Raw genomic sequence first — 17,442 nt, 5'->3', positions numbered from 1 at the left:
TGGGAGAAAATATTTGCAAACGGACAAAGGATTAATCTCCAAAATATATAAACAGCTCATGCAGCCCAATATTAAAGAAACAAACAGCGCAATCCAAAAATGGGCAGAAGACCTAAATAGACATTTCTCCAAAGAAGACATACAGATGGCCAAGAAGCACATGAAAAGCTGCTCAACATCACTAAGTATTAGAGAAATGCAAACCAAAACTACAATGAGGTATCACCTAATACCAGTTAGAATGGGCATCATCAGAAAATCTACAAACAAATGCTGTAGAGGGTGTGAATAAAAGGGAACCCTCTTGCACTGTTGTTGGCAATGTAAATTGATACAGCCACTATGGAGAACAGTATGGAGGTTCCTTAAAAAACTAAAAATAGAATTACCATATGTTCCAGCAATCCCACTACTGGGCATATACCCAGAGAAAAGCATAATTCAAAAAGACACATGCAGGGCTTCCCTGGTGGCGCAGTGGTTGAGAGTCTGCCTGCTGATGCAGGGGACACGGGTTCGTGCCCTGGTCTAGGAAGATCCCACATGCCGCAGAGCGGCTAGGCCCATGAGCCATGGCCGCTGAGCCTGCACATCCGGAGCCTGTGCTCCGCAACGGGAGAGGCCACAACAGTGAGAGGCCCACGTACCACAAAAAAAAAAACAAAAAAGACACATGCACGCCAATGTTCATTGCAGCACTATTTACAATAGCCAGGTCATGGAAGCAACCTAAATGCCCATCAACAGACGAATGGATAAAGAAGTTCTGGTACATATATACAATGGAATATTACTCAGCCATAAAAAGGAACGAAATTGAATCATTCGTTGAGACATGGATGGATCTAGAGACTGTCTACAGAGTGAAGTAAGTCAGAAAGAGAAAAACAAATATCGTATATTAACGCATGTATGTGGAACCTAGAAAAATGGTACAGATGAACCAGTTTGCAGGGCAGAAGTTGAGACACAGATGTAGAGGACAAATGTATGGACACCAAGGGGGGAAAGCCACGGGGGTGCAGGGATGGTGGTGTGCTGAATTGGGCGATTGGGATTGACATGTATACACTGATGTATATAAAACTGATGACTAATAAGAACCTGCTGTATAAAAAAAATAAAATTAAAAAATTTTATAAAACACAATAAATACATGTTGAATTTTAAAATATTGTTTCTAGTGTCTTACACTGAAATTGCAGCAATGCTTAATTTTTATCTCATATTGACTTTCAATAGGCTGCAACTCCTGACAAAAAGATTCTCACTTCAGAATATAACATAATTTCCTTTAAATACGAAACTTGCCCCAAATTTAGAAACAGTCCTGCCACAGACTAAAAATAAATACAGTCTTCATTTATAGAGTATCTATTAACCTTACAACATCTGTATGAGGATTCCCCATTTTACTAGCAAAGCAACTAAATCCCTAGAAGTAAATAATTTGCCCACGGCAACAAGCAAATAAGAAAATTCAGCTCAATCTAGTCAATTCTTTAGTTTAAAACTATTTCAAATCTTTCCTTATTGCAGAATGAATTAAGCCCTCACAGACTTCTTTCTCTCAGTTTCCAACCACAGCTACTTCTTAATTCACCAAGTATTTTCTGAGCTCATACTATGTCAAACATTTTTCTAGGAGGTGAGGATGATAATGTAAACAAATGAAAATCCTTGTCTTCATGAATTGACATTCTACTGTAGGAAGACAGGTAATAAATAAACAAATGTACAAAGAAATAAATAAATAGGAATGTGGGGGAGGTGTTATCTCCTTTTTAATAATAGTCATCACTTATTAATAAAATGTCTTGAGGTGAAAGACTGAGCTGTGTGGATATATGAAAAGACATTCCAAGCAGAGATAAATGTGAATGCTAAGGCCCTGAGGAAGGAATGTGCCTAATTTGTTTGCAAAATCACAAAAAGGCTACTATGACTGGAAAAGAGAGGTAAAGGGGGTCAGATGACAAGACCCCTCATAAGGACTCCAAGTTTTTTTCTAAGTGTGAGGGGAAGGTATTGAAGGCTTCTGAGCAAAGAATTACAAGATCTAATTTCAAAGGGATCACTTGCCTTCTATATTAAGAATAGAAACAAGATGAGTCTAATGCCATTATGATCATACTAAAATAATCCAGATGATGTTGGTTGGCTTGGTTCAAGGTAAGAGTGGCGTAAGTGGCAAGAAGCGTTGGATTCAGGAGTTGAAAGCATAAACACAGAATTCCTAAAGCCATGCATATTGATGAAGTCACTACAGCAGTCATGAGAGCACTCATTAGACAACTTTTTCAATTGTTAAAATGTGAGCACACAACGACTGCGTCTGGAATCTTTTAGTAAGAAAAGCTTGGTATAACACTGAATGGGGAGCCAGAGGCCTGAAATGACATCTCAATTGATCTCGTTTAAATCTCTAACTCTTGAGCCTGCTTCTATACCCATAAAATGAAATAATAAAAACTGCCCTACTTGGTAAAATAATTCAATTCTACAAGTAGCTAATCTTTATTTTGTGCTTAGCACATACCAGGCACTGTGTTAAGACCTTTACTTGTATTATCTAATTTAATCATCATAGCCCAATAAGCGAGGTGTCATTATTTTTATCGAATCCATTTAAATGATAAAGAAACTGAGATCTGGGGCTTCCCTGGTGGCGCAGTGGTTAAGAATCTGCCTTCCAGTGCAGGGGACACGGGTTCGATCCCTGGTCCGGGAAGATCCCACATCCGCGGAGCAATTAAGCCTGTGTGCCACAACTACTGAGCTTGTGCTCTAGAGCCCGTGAGCCACAACTATTGAGCCCACGTGCCACAACTACTGAAGCCCGCAAGCCTAGAGCCCATGCTCTGCAACAAGAGAAGCCACCGCAATGAGAAGCCCATACACCGCAACGAAGAGTAGCCCCCACTCGCCACAACTAGAGAAAGCCTGTGCACAGGCACAAAGACCCAACGCAGCCATAAATAAATAAATAAATAAAAAGAAACTGAGGTTTAAAGAGGTTAAATAACTTATCCAATATCATCTAACCAGTAAGTGACAGTGCTAGACCTAGTGACTCCAAAAGCCCATACACTTAACCACTAAGCAAACTGTTACCTTTAATTACTGACCAACTACTATGTGCAAGGCACTGTATTAGGCACAACAGTAAATAAGACAAAAAAGTCCTCAGTATCATGAAGCTTCCAGTTTCACAGAAGGGACACATGAAAAATGTTTAAAAATTCCTTTATTATAGTTAAAATATTTATTTTACCATTAAACAAACATATCGATAAGCCTCCTTTAAAGTTTCTGTAGACCAGCTAGAATAAAGATTTGTCTCCTGAACAACCAACAGATAAAAGAAAAAATTAAAGGGGAAATAAAAACGTTTCTTGAGACAAATAAAAATGGAAAAACAACATATCAGAACTTGTGGGATACAGCAAAAGCAGTTCTAAGAGGGAATTTCACAGCAATAAATGTTTACATTAAGAAGCAAGGCAGATCCCAAATAAACAACCTAACTCTACCATAAGGAACTAGAAAAAGAACTGATCCCAAAATCAGCAGAAGAAAGGAAATAATCAAAATTAGAGCAGAAATAAATGAATTAGAGATCAGACTCACAGTTATAGAGAACAAACTAGTGATTACCAGTGGGGAGAGGGAAGGGAGGAGGGGCAATAGAGGGGTAGGGGATAGAGAGGTACAAACTATTATGTATATAATAAGCTACAAGGACATACTGTACAACACGGGGAATATAACCAATATTTTTAATAACTATAAATGGGGTATAACCTTTAAAAATTATGAATCACTATATCGCACACCTGAAACTTATATGACATAGAATACTATTCAGCCATAAAAAATGAGAAAATCCTACCATTTGCAATGACATAGATGGACCCTGAAGGCATTATGCTAAGTAAAATAAGTGAGACAGAGAATGACAAATACTGTACGATCACTTATATGAGGAATCTTTAAAAAAAAAAAACCCTCATAGGAAGAGAAATCAGACTTGTGGTTACCAGAGGAGGGGAGGGGAAAATTGAAGGAATGTGGACAAAAGGTACCAGCTTCCAGTTATAAGATAAGTAAGTACTAGGAATGTAATAAACACTGCTGAATGATATATAAGAAAGTTGTTAAGACAGTAAATCCTAAAAGTTCTCATCCCAAGAATATTTATTCCTTTTTTTCTTTTTTTCTTTCTTTTCATTTTATCTATACGAGAAGATGTTAGCTGAGCCTACTGTGGCAATCATTTCACAATATATGTAAATCAAACCATCATGCTATACACCTTAAATTTATAGTCACATATATCAATTATTTTTCAATAAAACTGGAAAAAAATAAAAGTAGTAACTTGGGGGCTTCCCTGGTGGTGCAGTGGTTGAGAGTCCGCCTGCTGATGCAGGAGACACGAGTCCATGCCCCGGTCCGGGAAGATCCCACATGCCGCGAAGCGGCTGGGCTCGTGAGCCATGGCTGCTAAGCCTGCGCGTCCGGAGCCTGTGCTCCGCAAAGGGAGAGAGGCCACAAGAGTGAGAGGCCCGCGTACCACAAAAAAAAAAAAAAAAAAAAGGTAGTAACTTGAAATTAAAAAAAAAAAAAAAGATTCCTGGGCATGGAGATTCTAAGTATTTCCTAGTCAATATTTAACACTTGCTATAGGGAAATTTACTCTTCTGATCTAACAGTTTGGACTTATTCCTTCTTTAGTACACGTTAAAAATCTACATCTTTACTCCTCAATGAGATAATCTGTAAGTACACTGCGAACCAAATACTTGATGCAATCAAAAGCAAGTTGGTAAGAATATTCTTAATGAGTATTTTTAAATTGGTAAAGAAAAACTTTAATTAACAATATACTGGATTGACAAGAGGTTTGGGATGGCACAAAAACCAAAAAGGAGCCACAAGAAAAAGAAATTATAGATATCTATGCTGGTATTGGCACACACTGATTTTACATCATTGCTAATCTAAATTCAACAACAAAATGTTTTCCATGCTTCCAAGTTTTCTTTCACCCCAGGCCATTCTTTCCTACTACTATCAAATATCCATTCCACCCCAACTTCTTCCTTCTCCCAAGAACTGACTTTTCCTGCTTCATATACTACATATCTTCCCAACCAGTCCCCTGCTTATATTCCCTGAAAATACATTTTTCACATTCCCTTTATACATGTCATACAATTTACCTACACTAGCCATTCCCTAACCCAACTCCTAGCCATTCCTTCAGACTCAGTTCCAATGTCACCTACTTATAAAGCATTCCCCAAACTGATGCCTCTATACCCCAACTCAAGTTGGTTACTCCTTTGTCTAAGATCCTATTTTCAAACAATATTATTATTACTATTATTATTTGCTTACACGCTTTTCTCTAAGAGAAACTCCTAGAAAGGCAGTATGATGGTTTTTAAAAAACCACACATGCCCCAATTCAACTTTTTATCACCAGATCATGGCACATGAAAGGTACTCAATATTTATCTTGATAATGCACAGATCCAGACTAATTTCAAACTTAGGAAAGGGAAAGTGAGAGGAAAGACAGAACTATGTAAAACAGCAAATTGCAGGCTTCCCTGGTGGTGCAGTGGTTAAGAATCCGCCTGCTAATGCAGGGGACACAGGTTCCAGCCCTGGTCCAGGAAGATCCCACGTGCCGTATGCCACAACTACTGAGGCTGCATTCTAGAGCCTGCGAGCCACAACTACTGAGCCCACGTGCCACAACTGCTGGAGCCCATTCACCTAGAGCCCATGCTCCTCAATAAGAGAAGTCACTGCAATGAGAAACCCTTGCACCGCAATGAAGAGTGGCCCCCGCTCACCGCAACTAGAGAAAGCCCATGTGCAGCAATGAAGACTCAACGCAGCCAAAAATAAATAAATTTATAAAAAAAATAAAATAGCAAATTGCAAAAAAGACTTCCTTTTAACTAGGATCTTGTGAGACTAACTATATAATCCAAACTCTACTCCTTGATATTCCTTCCTACTTTCACAGGGTGACTACTGTCATAAATTCTATTAATGACTCAGGATTGCCTTCTTCAATTTAAATATAATCTTGTTTTTCTAAGCTATACAAAATCATACCATTTCTTTCTTTCCTTCCTTATTTATCAAGAATGATGACCTATTTCCCTGTATGCATACTAACAAATATCCCAAGTATCTATTTAAGAACAGACTGATTTATGATTCTTTCCTTCAATATCTAGCAGTGTTTTTACTGTTAAGGCTGGGAATCTGTATTTCTAGGTTAAGAAATTAATTAGTACTCAGCAACAAGATACCTATGGCTAGAACAGTTCCTAATACATAGGAGATTTCCAGTAAATATGGGAGAAAAAAAGAGGAAAGAGAAAACTGAGGGGGAAAGGAGGAAGTCTGGTACATCCTGTAGTATTTGCTAATTTATTTGTCACTCCAAATAGACCATTAACTTCTAATCGGCAGAAACTGTGCCATTTTCACCAACATATATCCCCAGTGCCTAGCACAGTATCTAGAACATAACAAGCTCTCAGTATCTATTTGATAAGTGAGTAAATCAGGGGTCAGCAAACTTCTTATAAAGGGACAAAGTTATATTTCAGTAAATATTTTATGCTTTGGTAAACAGTAGATATTTTATGCTTTGTGGTCCACATACTCTCCGTAGCAACTTCTCAAAACTCAACTCTGCCATGGTAGCAAGAAAGCAGCTATAGATAATAAGGACGGCATGGTTGTGTTCCAATAAAACTCTGTTTATAAAAACATGAGGTATTTTACCACAATTAAAAAAAACAAAAACAAGGTGATAGGCCACAGTTTGTCGAGTCTGGGATGAATGAGTGAAGTCAGACTCACAGACGTAAGGATTTGCTGAACAAATGGAGGGAAAGAAGAAAGAGAGGGAGAGAATAGGAAAGGAAATAGGGAAGGAAGGAAAGATGCATGATATCTCCACCTAAGGAATATAATAAGAAAAATAAAAAGAGCTGTACTTGGGAAAGAAAAGTTATGAAACATGCATTTTCCTCCAAATAACTAAAACACATAGTATACTTTTTCAAGTCGAAAGATGTGATCTCTTTCTAAGCGTTCTTCTGCTTGTTTCAAGCCTAGCCTCTGCTCAGGTGTCAATGTAGATTCATCTATCACAGTGGCATTTTCTAAATAGTCCATCTCTGAAGAATTTTCTTTATTAGATTCATCGTTCTTCATTTTACCTAGAAAAGGAAGCAATCACTTAGTTACCATCATCAGAATTGGTAAATTAAAAAATTTTTAATGAAAAACAGACATTCAATTTATACACATATAGAAAAAATATTCTTCCTTTATGTTTTCCTTCGTTGTGCACGTTGGTATACCTATGTAAGATAAAAGTAAAAGATATACATGATATCAAAATTCACAAAGAAAAATCTACTTCATGGGTCAAATGCCTATCTTCTTCCAATGAATCTATATCAAAAAAAACAAATATGACTGAGACTCACTATACAAGGGTAACATAACATAACCATTTTGTCGAATCTCTGAAGTAAATATGATATAAAGCTACTTTAAGTCCCAAAGATGACTCAATGAACTGAAGTCACTTCAGTGACTTTATCAATATACAAAAGAAGCTAAAAGAACATATATACTCCAGACCACAGACTCACATGAGGTTCCTTCTTTGCTTTCACTGAACTCATGGATATCTCTACCACACCAATATTTTTTCTTTGCTTCTCTGCCTCCTAACTAGACTGTGATCTCTTTAAGGCACAGACTATGTGCTTTCTTTTCAATCTTTGCATTTCCAGCACCTACCAATATATACTTAGAATAATAGTAGGTTTTACCACCAGTGTGATTTTTTTAAATACAAATTGAATCATGTTACTCTCTTGCTTAAAATACTTAACAGGCTCTCATGGGGTTCAGAATAAAGTTTAAACTCTTTAACATATAACACACAGTGCCTGCCCTCTTGAAGGCAGTCAACAGTTTAAATACAATAATCCCAAGCTGTAGTAAGTGCTATAAAGGAAAAAAACAAGTAACTGAGAGGGAAACAAACTTTAGATATGGGGGTCAGGGAAGGCTTTTCTGAGACTTTAAGCCAAGACCTCAAAAAAAGAGAGCTAAGTTGTCTATATCTCTAATCTTATATCCTGCCCTAACACTTTTCACTTCATTCATACCAAATGTGCTAGAATGGATCAGTGTTACTCCAAGTATCAATGCCTGTACATGTTCTGTTCCCTCCACCATCAAGGCCCTTCCTACTTCAACTAGCTATGTTTACCTGTCCTGTAAAATTCAGTTTAAGCATCAACTGTTTCAGAAGACAGTCTGGGACTTCCCTGGTGGTGCAGTAGTTAAGAATCCGCCTGCCAAGGCAGGGGACAAGGGTTCGATCTCTGGTTTGGGAAGATCCCACATGCCGCAGAGCAACTAAGCCCATGTGCCACAACTACTGAGCCTGCACTCTAGAGCCCACGAGCCACAACTACTGAGCCCACGTGCCACAATTACTGAAGCCTGTGTGCCTAGAGCCCGTGCTCCGCAACAAGGGAAGCCACTGCAATGAGAAGCCCACACACAACAAAGAGTAGCCCCCGCTTTCTGCAACTAGAGAAAGCCTGCACGTAGCAACGAAGACCCAACGCAGCCAAAAATAAAATAATTTTAAAAAAAGAAGACAGTCTGATATTCTTTATATTCTCATAGCACCCGCTATTATCTCACATTTTCACAGCAATGTAATTTGTATTTATTTATCTACCTCTTACAATTAGATAATGAATTCCTTGATGCTAATGACCAGATCTTATTCAACTTTGTACCTTCAGATTTTAATACAATGCCTAGACCAGAGATGACACTTAATGTGTTGAATAAAGAAATTGATTTGGACGTATCTAAAAGCACTTCTAAAAGTAAATGCTCATAGATAATAAATAAAACTCTCCTCTCTGCCCTCAAAAGCCACTCTACATGCCATCTACAAGAACCCTGAAATTCACTTCTCTCATGATAGCACTAATTTTTCTAAATAAAAATAGTGTGCCTCTCTCTGGAGGTGATGTGTCTCCTACCACAAGAGGAGCACAACAGGAATATTATTCAGCAATGAAAAAGAATGATGTACTGCTATATGCTACAACATGGATGAATCTTAAAACATACTAAATGAAAAAAGCCAGATACAAAAGGCCACATGTGGTATGATTTCACTCATATAAAATAGGCAAGTCTATAGAGACAGAAACTAAATTAGTGGTTGGCAGTGCCTAGGAGGAGAGGGTAATGAGTAGTGACTGCTAATGGGTATGGAGTTTATTTTGGGGGTGGTGAAAATATTCATGATTTAGACAGTGGTAATGTCTACACAACTTTGTAAATACACTAAAAAACACTAAATTGTATATTTTTAAATGGCAAATTTTATGGCATGTGAATTATATCTCAATAAAACTAATATAAAAAGGTAAATAAAAAATTTAAATATGACAGATGATAGTAAGAACTATGGAGAAAAATTAAAAAGGTAAAAAGAATAAGGAGTGCCAGAGGTGGAGGTGAGGTTTGTAAATTTTAGATAAGTGACCCAGCAAAAGGCTCACTGAGAAGGTGAAGGAGGTAAGAGAGCTAGCCGTATGGACATCTGGGGGAAGAGTATTCCAGGCAAAGGAAAAAGCAAATGCAAGAGCCATCAGGTGGACATTTGCCTTCACATTTGAGGAACTGCAAGGATATCATGCAGTTGGAACAGAGAGAAATGATGAGAAGTAGATAAATGAGGGCAGAGAAGTGGGGGAGGGGGAGTGCAGAAGATCACAAAGGTCACAGCAAGGACACTAGCTTTTACTCTGATATATGGGAAACCATTGAAACATGATGAACAGCAGTAACATGATCTGAATAATTTTAACAGGATCATTCTGGCTGCTATGTTGAAGACACAAGGAAGGATGGTATAAGTGAAAGTAAGATGAGTTAGGTTCTGCTGCTCAAAAGCATGATCCTGACCAGCAGCATCAGCTTCATTCAGGAGCTTGTTAGAAATCCAGTATCTCAGACTCTAGATTTTCTAAATCAAACATCTCGGAGAATGGAGCCCAAGAATCTGAATTTTAATACAATTCCCAATTGATTCACTTTAATTGCACATTAAAGTTTGAGAAGCCCAGATCTAGTATATTCTCCCTTCAAATATTCACCAGGCTCACTCTCTCACCTCTTACCTTCAAGTGTTTGCTCTAATGTCACCTTCTCAGTGACAATTTAAATTTGAAACACCACCACCAGACACAACAGCATCATTCCTTATGACCTTTCCTGTTTTATTTTTCTTATAAGATTTATCACTATCTAACGTATTATATACTCTTGTTGTTTACTATGTTTGTTGTCTGTCTCCTCCCACTAGAATATTAACTCTGTAAGTAAGTATAGTGTTATCTGTTTAGTTCATTGTTATATTCCTAGCAACTAGATCAGTACCTGCACATAGCGGAGATCACCCAAAATATTTACTGAATGTACAAACGGCAAAAGGAAAAATGGTGGAAGTGCTAGGTGGGAGCTAAAGTTGGACCTAATGGAGATTAATCCATTAATCTTTTGGCCACACTACACAGTTTGTGGGATTTTAGTTCCCGACCAGGGACTGAACCTGGGCCCTCAGCAGTGAGAGCCTGGAGCCCTAACCACCGGGCCACCAGGGAATTCCCATATAAATCATTTTTGGGTTTTTTCAGTTTTTCTTTTTGTGGGCCACACCATGTGACATGTGGGATCTTAGTTCCCCAACCAGGGATCGAACCTGAGCCCCCATGTTGAAAGTGCCAGAGTCTTAACCACTGGACCGCCAGGGAAGTCCTAAAACATACTTACCTATTTGGTAACAAGTGTTTTTTTGTTTGTTTTATTTTGGCCACACAGCTTGCAGGATCTTAGTTCCTCAACCAGGGAACGAACCCATGCCCCTGAAGTGAAAGCATGGAGTCCTAACCACTGGACTGCCATGAAGTCCCTCATTCTTATTAGCTTGTTAAAACAAGTTTCCTGAAAGGACCTCTATTTGGTCTACTAGCTTCCTTAAGCTATTTCAACTTGTTCTCCATGTTAACAAATAACAAAACTGCATTTAATTGGAGAAATAATAATAATAAAGGATATTAATTGCCATTGCCTGCCTACTGTGTCAGGGACTACATGAAACACTATTGAATTATTTCACTTAATCTTTATAACAAAGGCAGCACCATCTCCACATTTTAAAAAATGAGGAAACTTAGACATGTTTTAAAGGATAAGCAGCTTATCCAAGATTACAAAGTTATTAGGTGGGGAAGATAAGATTCAAAACCTATGAAATTTTACTCCAGAGCTCACAGTCTTAACCACCTCACTCTGTCACCTTATTTTGTCACGTTTTTAAGAAAATAGTCTTTAAATCATATTTTTCACTAATTCAAGTGACCAGACCCCTGTAGCTGATCTTATGCACCAGTATTCCCCAACTTCAATCAATCACATACCGTCATGTTTAGATCTGCCATATCTAAACACTAGCAGTACTATTATTTATTTGATATTGTCTTTAAATTGACTTACTTTTTTGGGCCTTGTCCTAACATACCTATGAAATTATTAACATTTTTTCTTACATACAAAGGTACCTATATTAAATTAAAAAAAGGGTTTGTCAATAAACCATCATCTGTGTACCACCAGAAATAAAAAGAAGCTATTTCTGAACTCTTTGTCAGTATTTCTCAAAGTGTGGTAAATAATGACTTAGAAATAGCTTTTTCTGTTTATACATCAAGAAAAGGTTTTATTCTTTTAGCCATAGAAACATCAGGAAAAAAGACTGCCAAGGAAAATTCATTAATTTAAACAGACATGGATAATATTTATAAACAATTAAGTAACGCTAAGATCAAGATCTCATAAGAAAATGAATTTTACAGTGATAATTCTCAAGTAAATTGCAACAGTGTCCTATTGAATCTGTTTCCAGTTTTGCTCCTGTCAAAGAATTTGCTGAAAAGATAAACATATATATTTGTATATATATATATGATCACAATGCTACCTTGGTTAAAACTCTTCAGTGGCTTCTCAAAACACTCATAATAAAGTCCAAACTGTTTATCATATCCTAAAAGGCCCTTTACTTTCCAATTCTTGTGTGCCTTTTCAGCTACATCTTTTGCCACATTCCCCCGCAAGTCCCTGTTGCAGTCATACTAAATCTCAGTCACACTTGCAGTCTCACATTTATATCATGCATTTTCTCAATCCAAAGTCTAAATACCTCAATTAAATCATGTACTTTCTCGATTCTAAGTTTTTGGCACTGAACTAAATTACCATCTTACTTATCTGTATCACCCTCACCTAACTAGAAGCTTCCTTGAGGTCTGCGGCTGTGTTTTTTTGGTTTTCCACTGTAAACACATGCGTGACATATAATGGGAACTCAATATATACATGTTTGGTGAATGAATGAGCAATGTATTACCAGGACCATTTAAAAGAAGAGTGAGAGAGAGAGAGAGAGAGAGACAGAAAGTGTGTGTGTGTGTGTGTACACATCAACTATAGGAGCCACTAAATTTGTATTTGCACAGGCTTTGTACCTCCCATAATAAATGTTTTCAACCTAAGACCCATATTACTAATGTCCTTTTTGTAGTTAAAGTAGTTAAAGTCAAACTAAGGATAATCTAAAGAACATTAATATTTAAAAATCTCTCCAAAAATGTGACTTGTGGAATAATCTAATTTGTACTTACTCAAATCATCCGATATGTCTTCAGTTCCTGAAGCACTATCATCAGAATCACCAGTATTATCTGTACATGTTTGTTGCTTCTGAGATTGTTGTGAGTTTTCCAGGGCAGATTTTTCTCCCTCTGCAACATCAATATTCATTTTGTCCAGAGAAGTAAAGGAGCTTGGAATTTTTTTTCCAATCTGCTGTAATTCTGTCTGTCTCATGTTTTCTTTCAACAGTAAACTGGGTACCTTCTCAGCTTCTGCTGGTAAGCTGGGCACCTTTTCTGATTTCATCTGAGAACCAGGTGCTTTTTCTGCTCTCCTCTGTGAATTAAGTGTCTTTTCTGCTGCTGCTGCCTGTGAGCTGGGTGCCTTTTCTGTTTTCACTGGTGAGTTAAGTGACTTTGGTGATTTTTCTGTTTTTGCCTGTAAACTGGGTGCCCTTTCTACTTTTGCCTGTGAAACAGGTACCTTTTCTGCTTTCACCGGTGAATTCGGTGATTTTTTTGCTTTGCAGTGACTTTGATCTCGAAGGACTAACCCCAAATCTTTAGGGCCTGGAACACTGGCAGCATTTACTTTACATGATTTAACTTCTGTTTTTTCTATACAAATATCATTTTGCTTATTTTTTTTACTACTATTCCTATTTGGAGAGTTGGTCCCAATTTCTTTTATGGATTTATCATTTCTAGCTTTCAAAGTTTGATTAGTTATAAATTTAACTGCTTTGCTTTCTTCAGAAAGAGCCCAAGCATTCTTCTTTGGTTCATGATTTTCATTTTCAGAGGTCTTAGACTCTTCCATTATTTGAAAACCTGCTTCTTTCCAATTGTGATATTGTAAAGTGGCAGATCTCCAGTAGTCTGAATTGCTTCAAATCCAGTTTACGCAAGCAAACTATTGGATTAAAAAAAAAAAATCTGTTATTTAAAATGCAAAACCCATTTCTAAAAAATTGGTTAGACATAAAAAAAACTTTTATAATTTATTCTCAAAACTGAATAGCGGGGCTTCCCTGGTGGCCCAGTGGTTAAGAATCTGCCTGACTATGCAGGGAACAAGGGTTCGAGCCCTGGTCCGGGAAGATCCCACATGTCGCGGAGCAACTAAGCCTATGCACCACAACTACCAAGCTTGCATTCTAGAGCCCACGCGCCATAACTACTGAAGCCCGCACACCTAGAGCCCGTGCTCTGCAACAAGAGAAGCCACCGCAATGAGAAGCCCACGCACCGCCAACGAAGAGTAGCCCCCGCTCGCCGCAACTAGAGGAAGCTGCACAGCAACGAAGACCCAACGCAGCCAAAAATAAATAAAGTAAAAAGCTGAAGAGTAAAAAATAAAAATTTTTAAACTCTGAAAACTATATGAGGAGTTAAAATCCACTTAGTAAATAACAGTGAAACGCCCATTAAGGAGGTTCTAATGTAATTCTAGCACTATGACATCAAAACAAGGGAACTTCAGAAGTAAAATGCTGTTTTACATTACTCAGTAAGAATCTCAACTAAAAGGGAAATAAAACCTGCAATTGATGTACCACAACAAACATAAAAGGAAATGGAACAAAAATAACACAAGAATTCCAATCTATATGCAACACAGGGAATCAGTTTATAGAAGACTACGTGGTAAGATCTTTCCCACATGACTTTCCTACTAAATACTACCTATTTATACCACTAACCTACTTCTAACTTGATGCTCTAAACATGGGGAACTAACATCAACAGACTTTCTCCAGCTCTGAAGTACAAAGCAGTTTAAATAAATTCTTCTGAGGTAAGAAAATTTTAAAAAACCAACAGGATCCCAGAGTTTAGAAGTTATAGTAATATTCTGTATGATGATACATATCATTATACATTTGTCAAAACCCACAGAATGGATATCCCTAAGAGTGAACCCTAAGGTAAACTATGGACTTTGGATGATAATGACGTGTTAATGGTGCATCCACTGTAACAAATGTACCACTCTGGTGCAGGGATGTTGATAGTGAGAGAGGCTATTCCTGTGTGGGGGAAGGGAGTTACATAGGTACTCCGCACTTTCTGCCCAACTTTGCTGTGAAACTAAAACTGCTCTTAAAGAATAATAATGTTTAGAAAAAAGATAATAGAAAGAAAAAAATCAGAATCCGTTTTGTTCTAAAACATAATAGGAACTATTACACTTTTACCACAGAGCACAAACTATAAACAAATGAAAATACTACATTTTGTTAAGTAATTTCTATACTAGAAATAGCTTGTATACTACATATTATGGAAATCAGGTTATTTCTGAAATACTGGCAGTAATAAACCAAGCTTACAATATTGATTACCTTTAAGGCAATAGTTCTCAAATTTTATCATTCATTAGAATCACCTGGAAGGTCCCATTCCCAGAGTTTCTGATTCAACAGGTCTGGGATTGGGGCCTGAGAATTTGCATTTCTCACAAGTTCCCAGGTGATTCTCATGTGGCTAGGCTGGGAAATACACTTGAAAAATCAGTGCTCTAAGGAATGTTTCTGAAAGCAGAAGTGAAGGAAAACCAAACTCTTCTGTATAATCTTATACACACGATTATAAGCTCCAAGAGGTAAGAAACCATTTCTCATTTTGCTTACCATTATATCTTCAATGCCTATTACAGTGCCTAGTTCAAAGTAGACACTCAATAAATTTGTTAAATGGATTAATAAAAACTTAAATTATTTTTAATTATTCACACTTTAAAAACAAAATATAATAGATCCAAAAGGTATTTAATTGCTTCATACTTTATATTGTCTACAATGTAACTAGAAAATATCTCGCTTCCCAATCCATCCCCTAGCCTCCTACCACCCAGGGTGGCCTGGGTAAGTATGCCTCTTTCTATGGACTTTGTTCTTACCTTTCTCATAGTACTTAGCACTTAACACATATCATGTGTTTACCTCCTATTTAGACTACAGGAATTTTTTTCCCAATGTGCTTCTTATAAAACAAATACACTTACACAGTTGAAAAAGTAAATGGCAAGGCAAAACAGCATTCTCCTACCAACTACCAATCTCCTCAGAAGCAACTACTGTCAACTCTTTTAGCTGTTTCTTCTGAGATTTATCTCCATATTTCTAAATTACATGCTTAAGCTGGTACTACCTACTTTGTTTTAGATTTAGATATTATCTACTGACTTCCTACAGACAGAATTGTACACACACTTATGTTCCCATCCCACCACCATCCTCCCAGGATGACTATAATATGATATGCCAATATTATTTATGGCTGAGCCAAATATGCCATTGCACAGAGTTTCCTACATATCTATCAAAATTCATTTTCTCCTTTTTCCTAGGCACGTAGCTAAACTACATTTCCCAACCTTCTCTGCAGTTAGGTGTGTCCTTAAGATCAAGTTCTTACCTCCTCCATGCTCTCCCCTTCTCACTGGATAAAATTCTCAGTCATCCATCTTCAATCACATAGCCAACAATTAAATTTCAATCCAGACCAGTAGGTCTTAAACTTTTGTGCACAGGAATCAGCTAGTTCCTAAGTGCAGATTCTGATTCAGTAGATTTGGAGTGAGGACTAACATTCTGCATTTAGTCTAACAAGCCCAGGTAAAGTCCACACTGTTAGCCCTTGGCCATACTTTTGACTGGACAAAAATCATCAATGGAACTTGGGACTCCTGAATGACCACACACATTAAACTATTCATCTGGATCTGGTGACTACTTACCTAGCAACTATTACATGAGACAGAAATAAAACTGTTTCTTAGGTCACTATTAGATTTCTTTATCACAGGAGCCTAGGCTCCTTGACTTCAGCAACATATATACTATAGTCACATTTCTCTTTTGGTATACTTTTCAGTTTTACCTGGAAGTGTCTCACTTCTCTTAAGTTTTTTATATATCTGTCAATAATTCATTGACAGAACTGTAAATCTTCTCTCAATGTCTTCAAATACATCAAGCAACCCATGTGTTTGTTTTTATTGTCATTTTTCTCTCCTTGGACATCCCATCTGCCACCTTCTGATCACTACTAGATTTCCACCACACTTGTCACCCTGAGACTTTCCTTTTGCTATCATCCTACCAATTCCCATCTACTCTGTCATGCTGATTGACTCTTCTATTTTCCTCTTCCATAAGTTACTCCCTCTTTTTTGGTGTAGCATATCCTCCAGTAGCTTTCTAAGAAAGAAAACAAGAAAGGCATTGAAGAAAATAATTATGCCCTACTTCTGACATTTCATTTCATGTAGAGAGACAACCATTATCATAACATTCCTGCTTTCTTTCCACTCCATTCATTCCTTTCCTAGGGAGATGGGGTAACTTATTTCATCATTGAGTTTAGAAAAATGATCTGGGCAAAAGTAAGCACCTTCCCCTCTCCTTCCTCTTTGCATCCAGCTGTTCTCAGGAAAGAAAATTCCATTCTCTCATTCATACTCTAACATTACAGTTGCAAACCCCACACAGGGCCTGTCACTGTTCAGCTCTGCCTATGCCTGAGTGGTTAAATCTATTTCTGGCAGTGAGTATTAGCAAGCCACTTGAAAATATAAGTCCCATTCTCCAATATGAATCTTATCCATAATAAAAATAATATTCTGGTCTCCATATGC

General features: G+C 37.4%; 1 protein-coding gene across 10 annotated transcripts in view; it reads right to left on the bottom strand.

Moving 5' to 3' along the window:
* TUT4 (terminal uridylyl transferase 4) overlaps window positions 1–17,442 on the bottom strand; it is a 142,878-nt gene that overhangs the window by 101,179 nt on the left and 24,257 nt on the right. For all 10 annotated transcript variants that reach the window (XM_029227459.1, XM_029227456.1, XM_029227452.1 and 7 more), the window contains exons 2-3: window positions 12,831–13,713; window positions 7,093–7,256 (exon numbers count right to left, since the gene is read on the bottom strand). In XM_029227459.1, the coding sequence (XP_029083292.1) occupies window positions 7,093–7,256; window positions 12,831–13,620 (954 nt within the window). In that variant the 5' untranslated portion in view covers window positions 13,621–13,713. The remainder of the gene's footprint in view (window positions 1–7,092; window positions 7,257–12,830; window positions 13,714–17,442) is intronic.

The sequence above is a fragment of the Monodon monoceros genome, unplaced genomic scaffold (genome assembly GCF_005190385.1).
Source record: "Monodon monoceros isolate NGI ecotype Baffin Bay Population unplaced genomic scaffold, NGI_Narwhal_1 Super_Scaffold_18, whole genome shotgun sequence".
Lineage (NCBI taxonomy): Eukaryota > Metazoa > Chordata > Mammalia > Artiodactyla > Monodontidae > Monodon > Monodon monoceros.
This window is presented reverse-complemented; position numbering and strand designations above follow the sequence as displayed.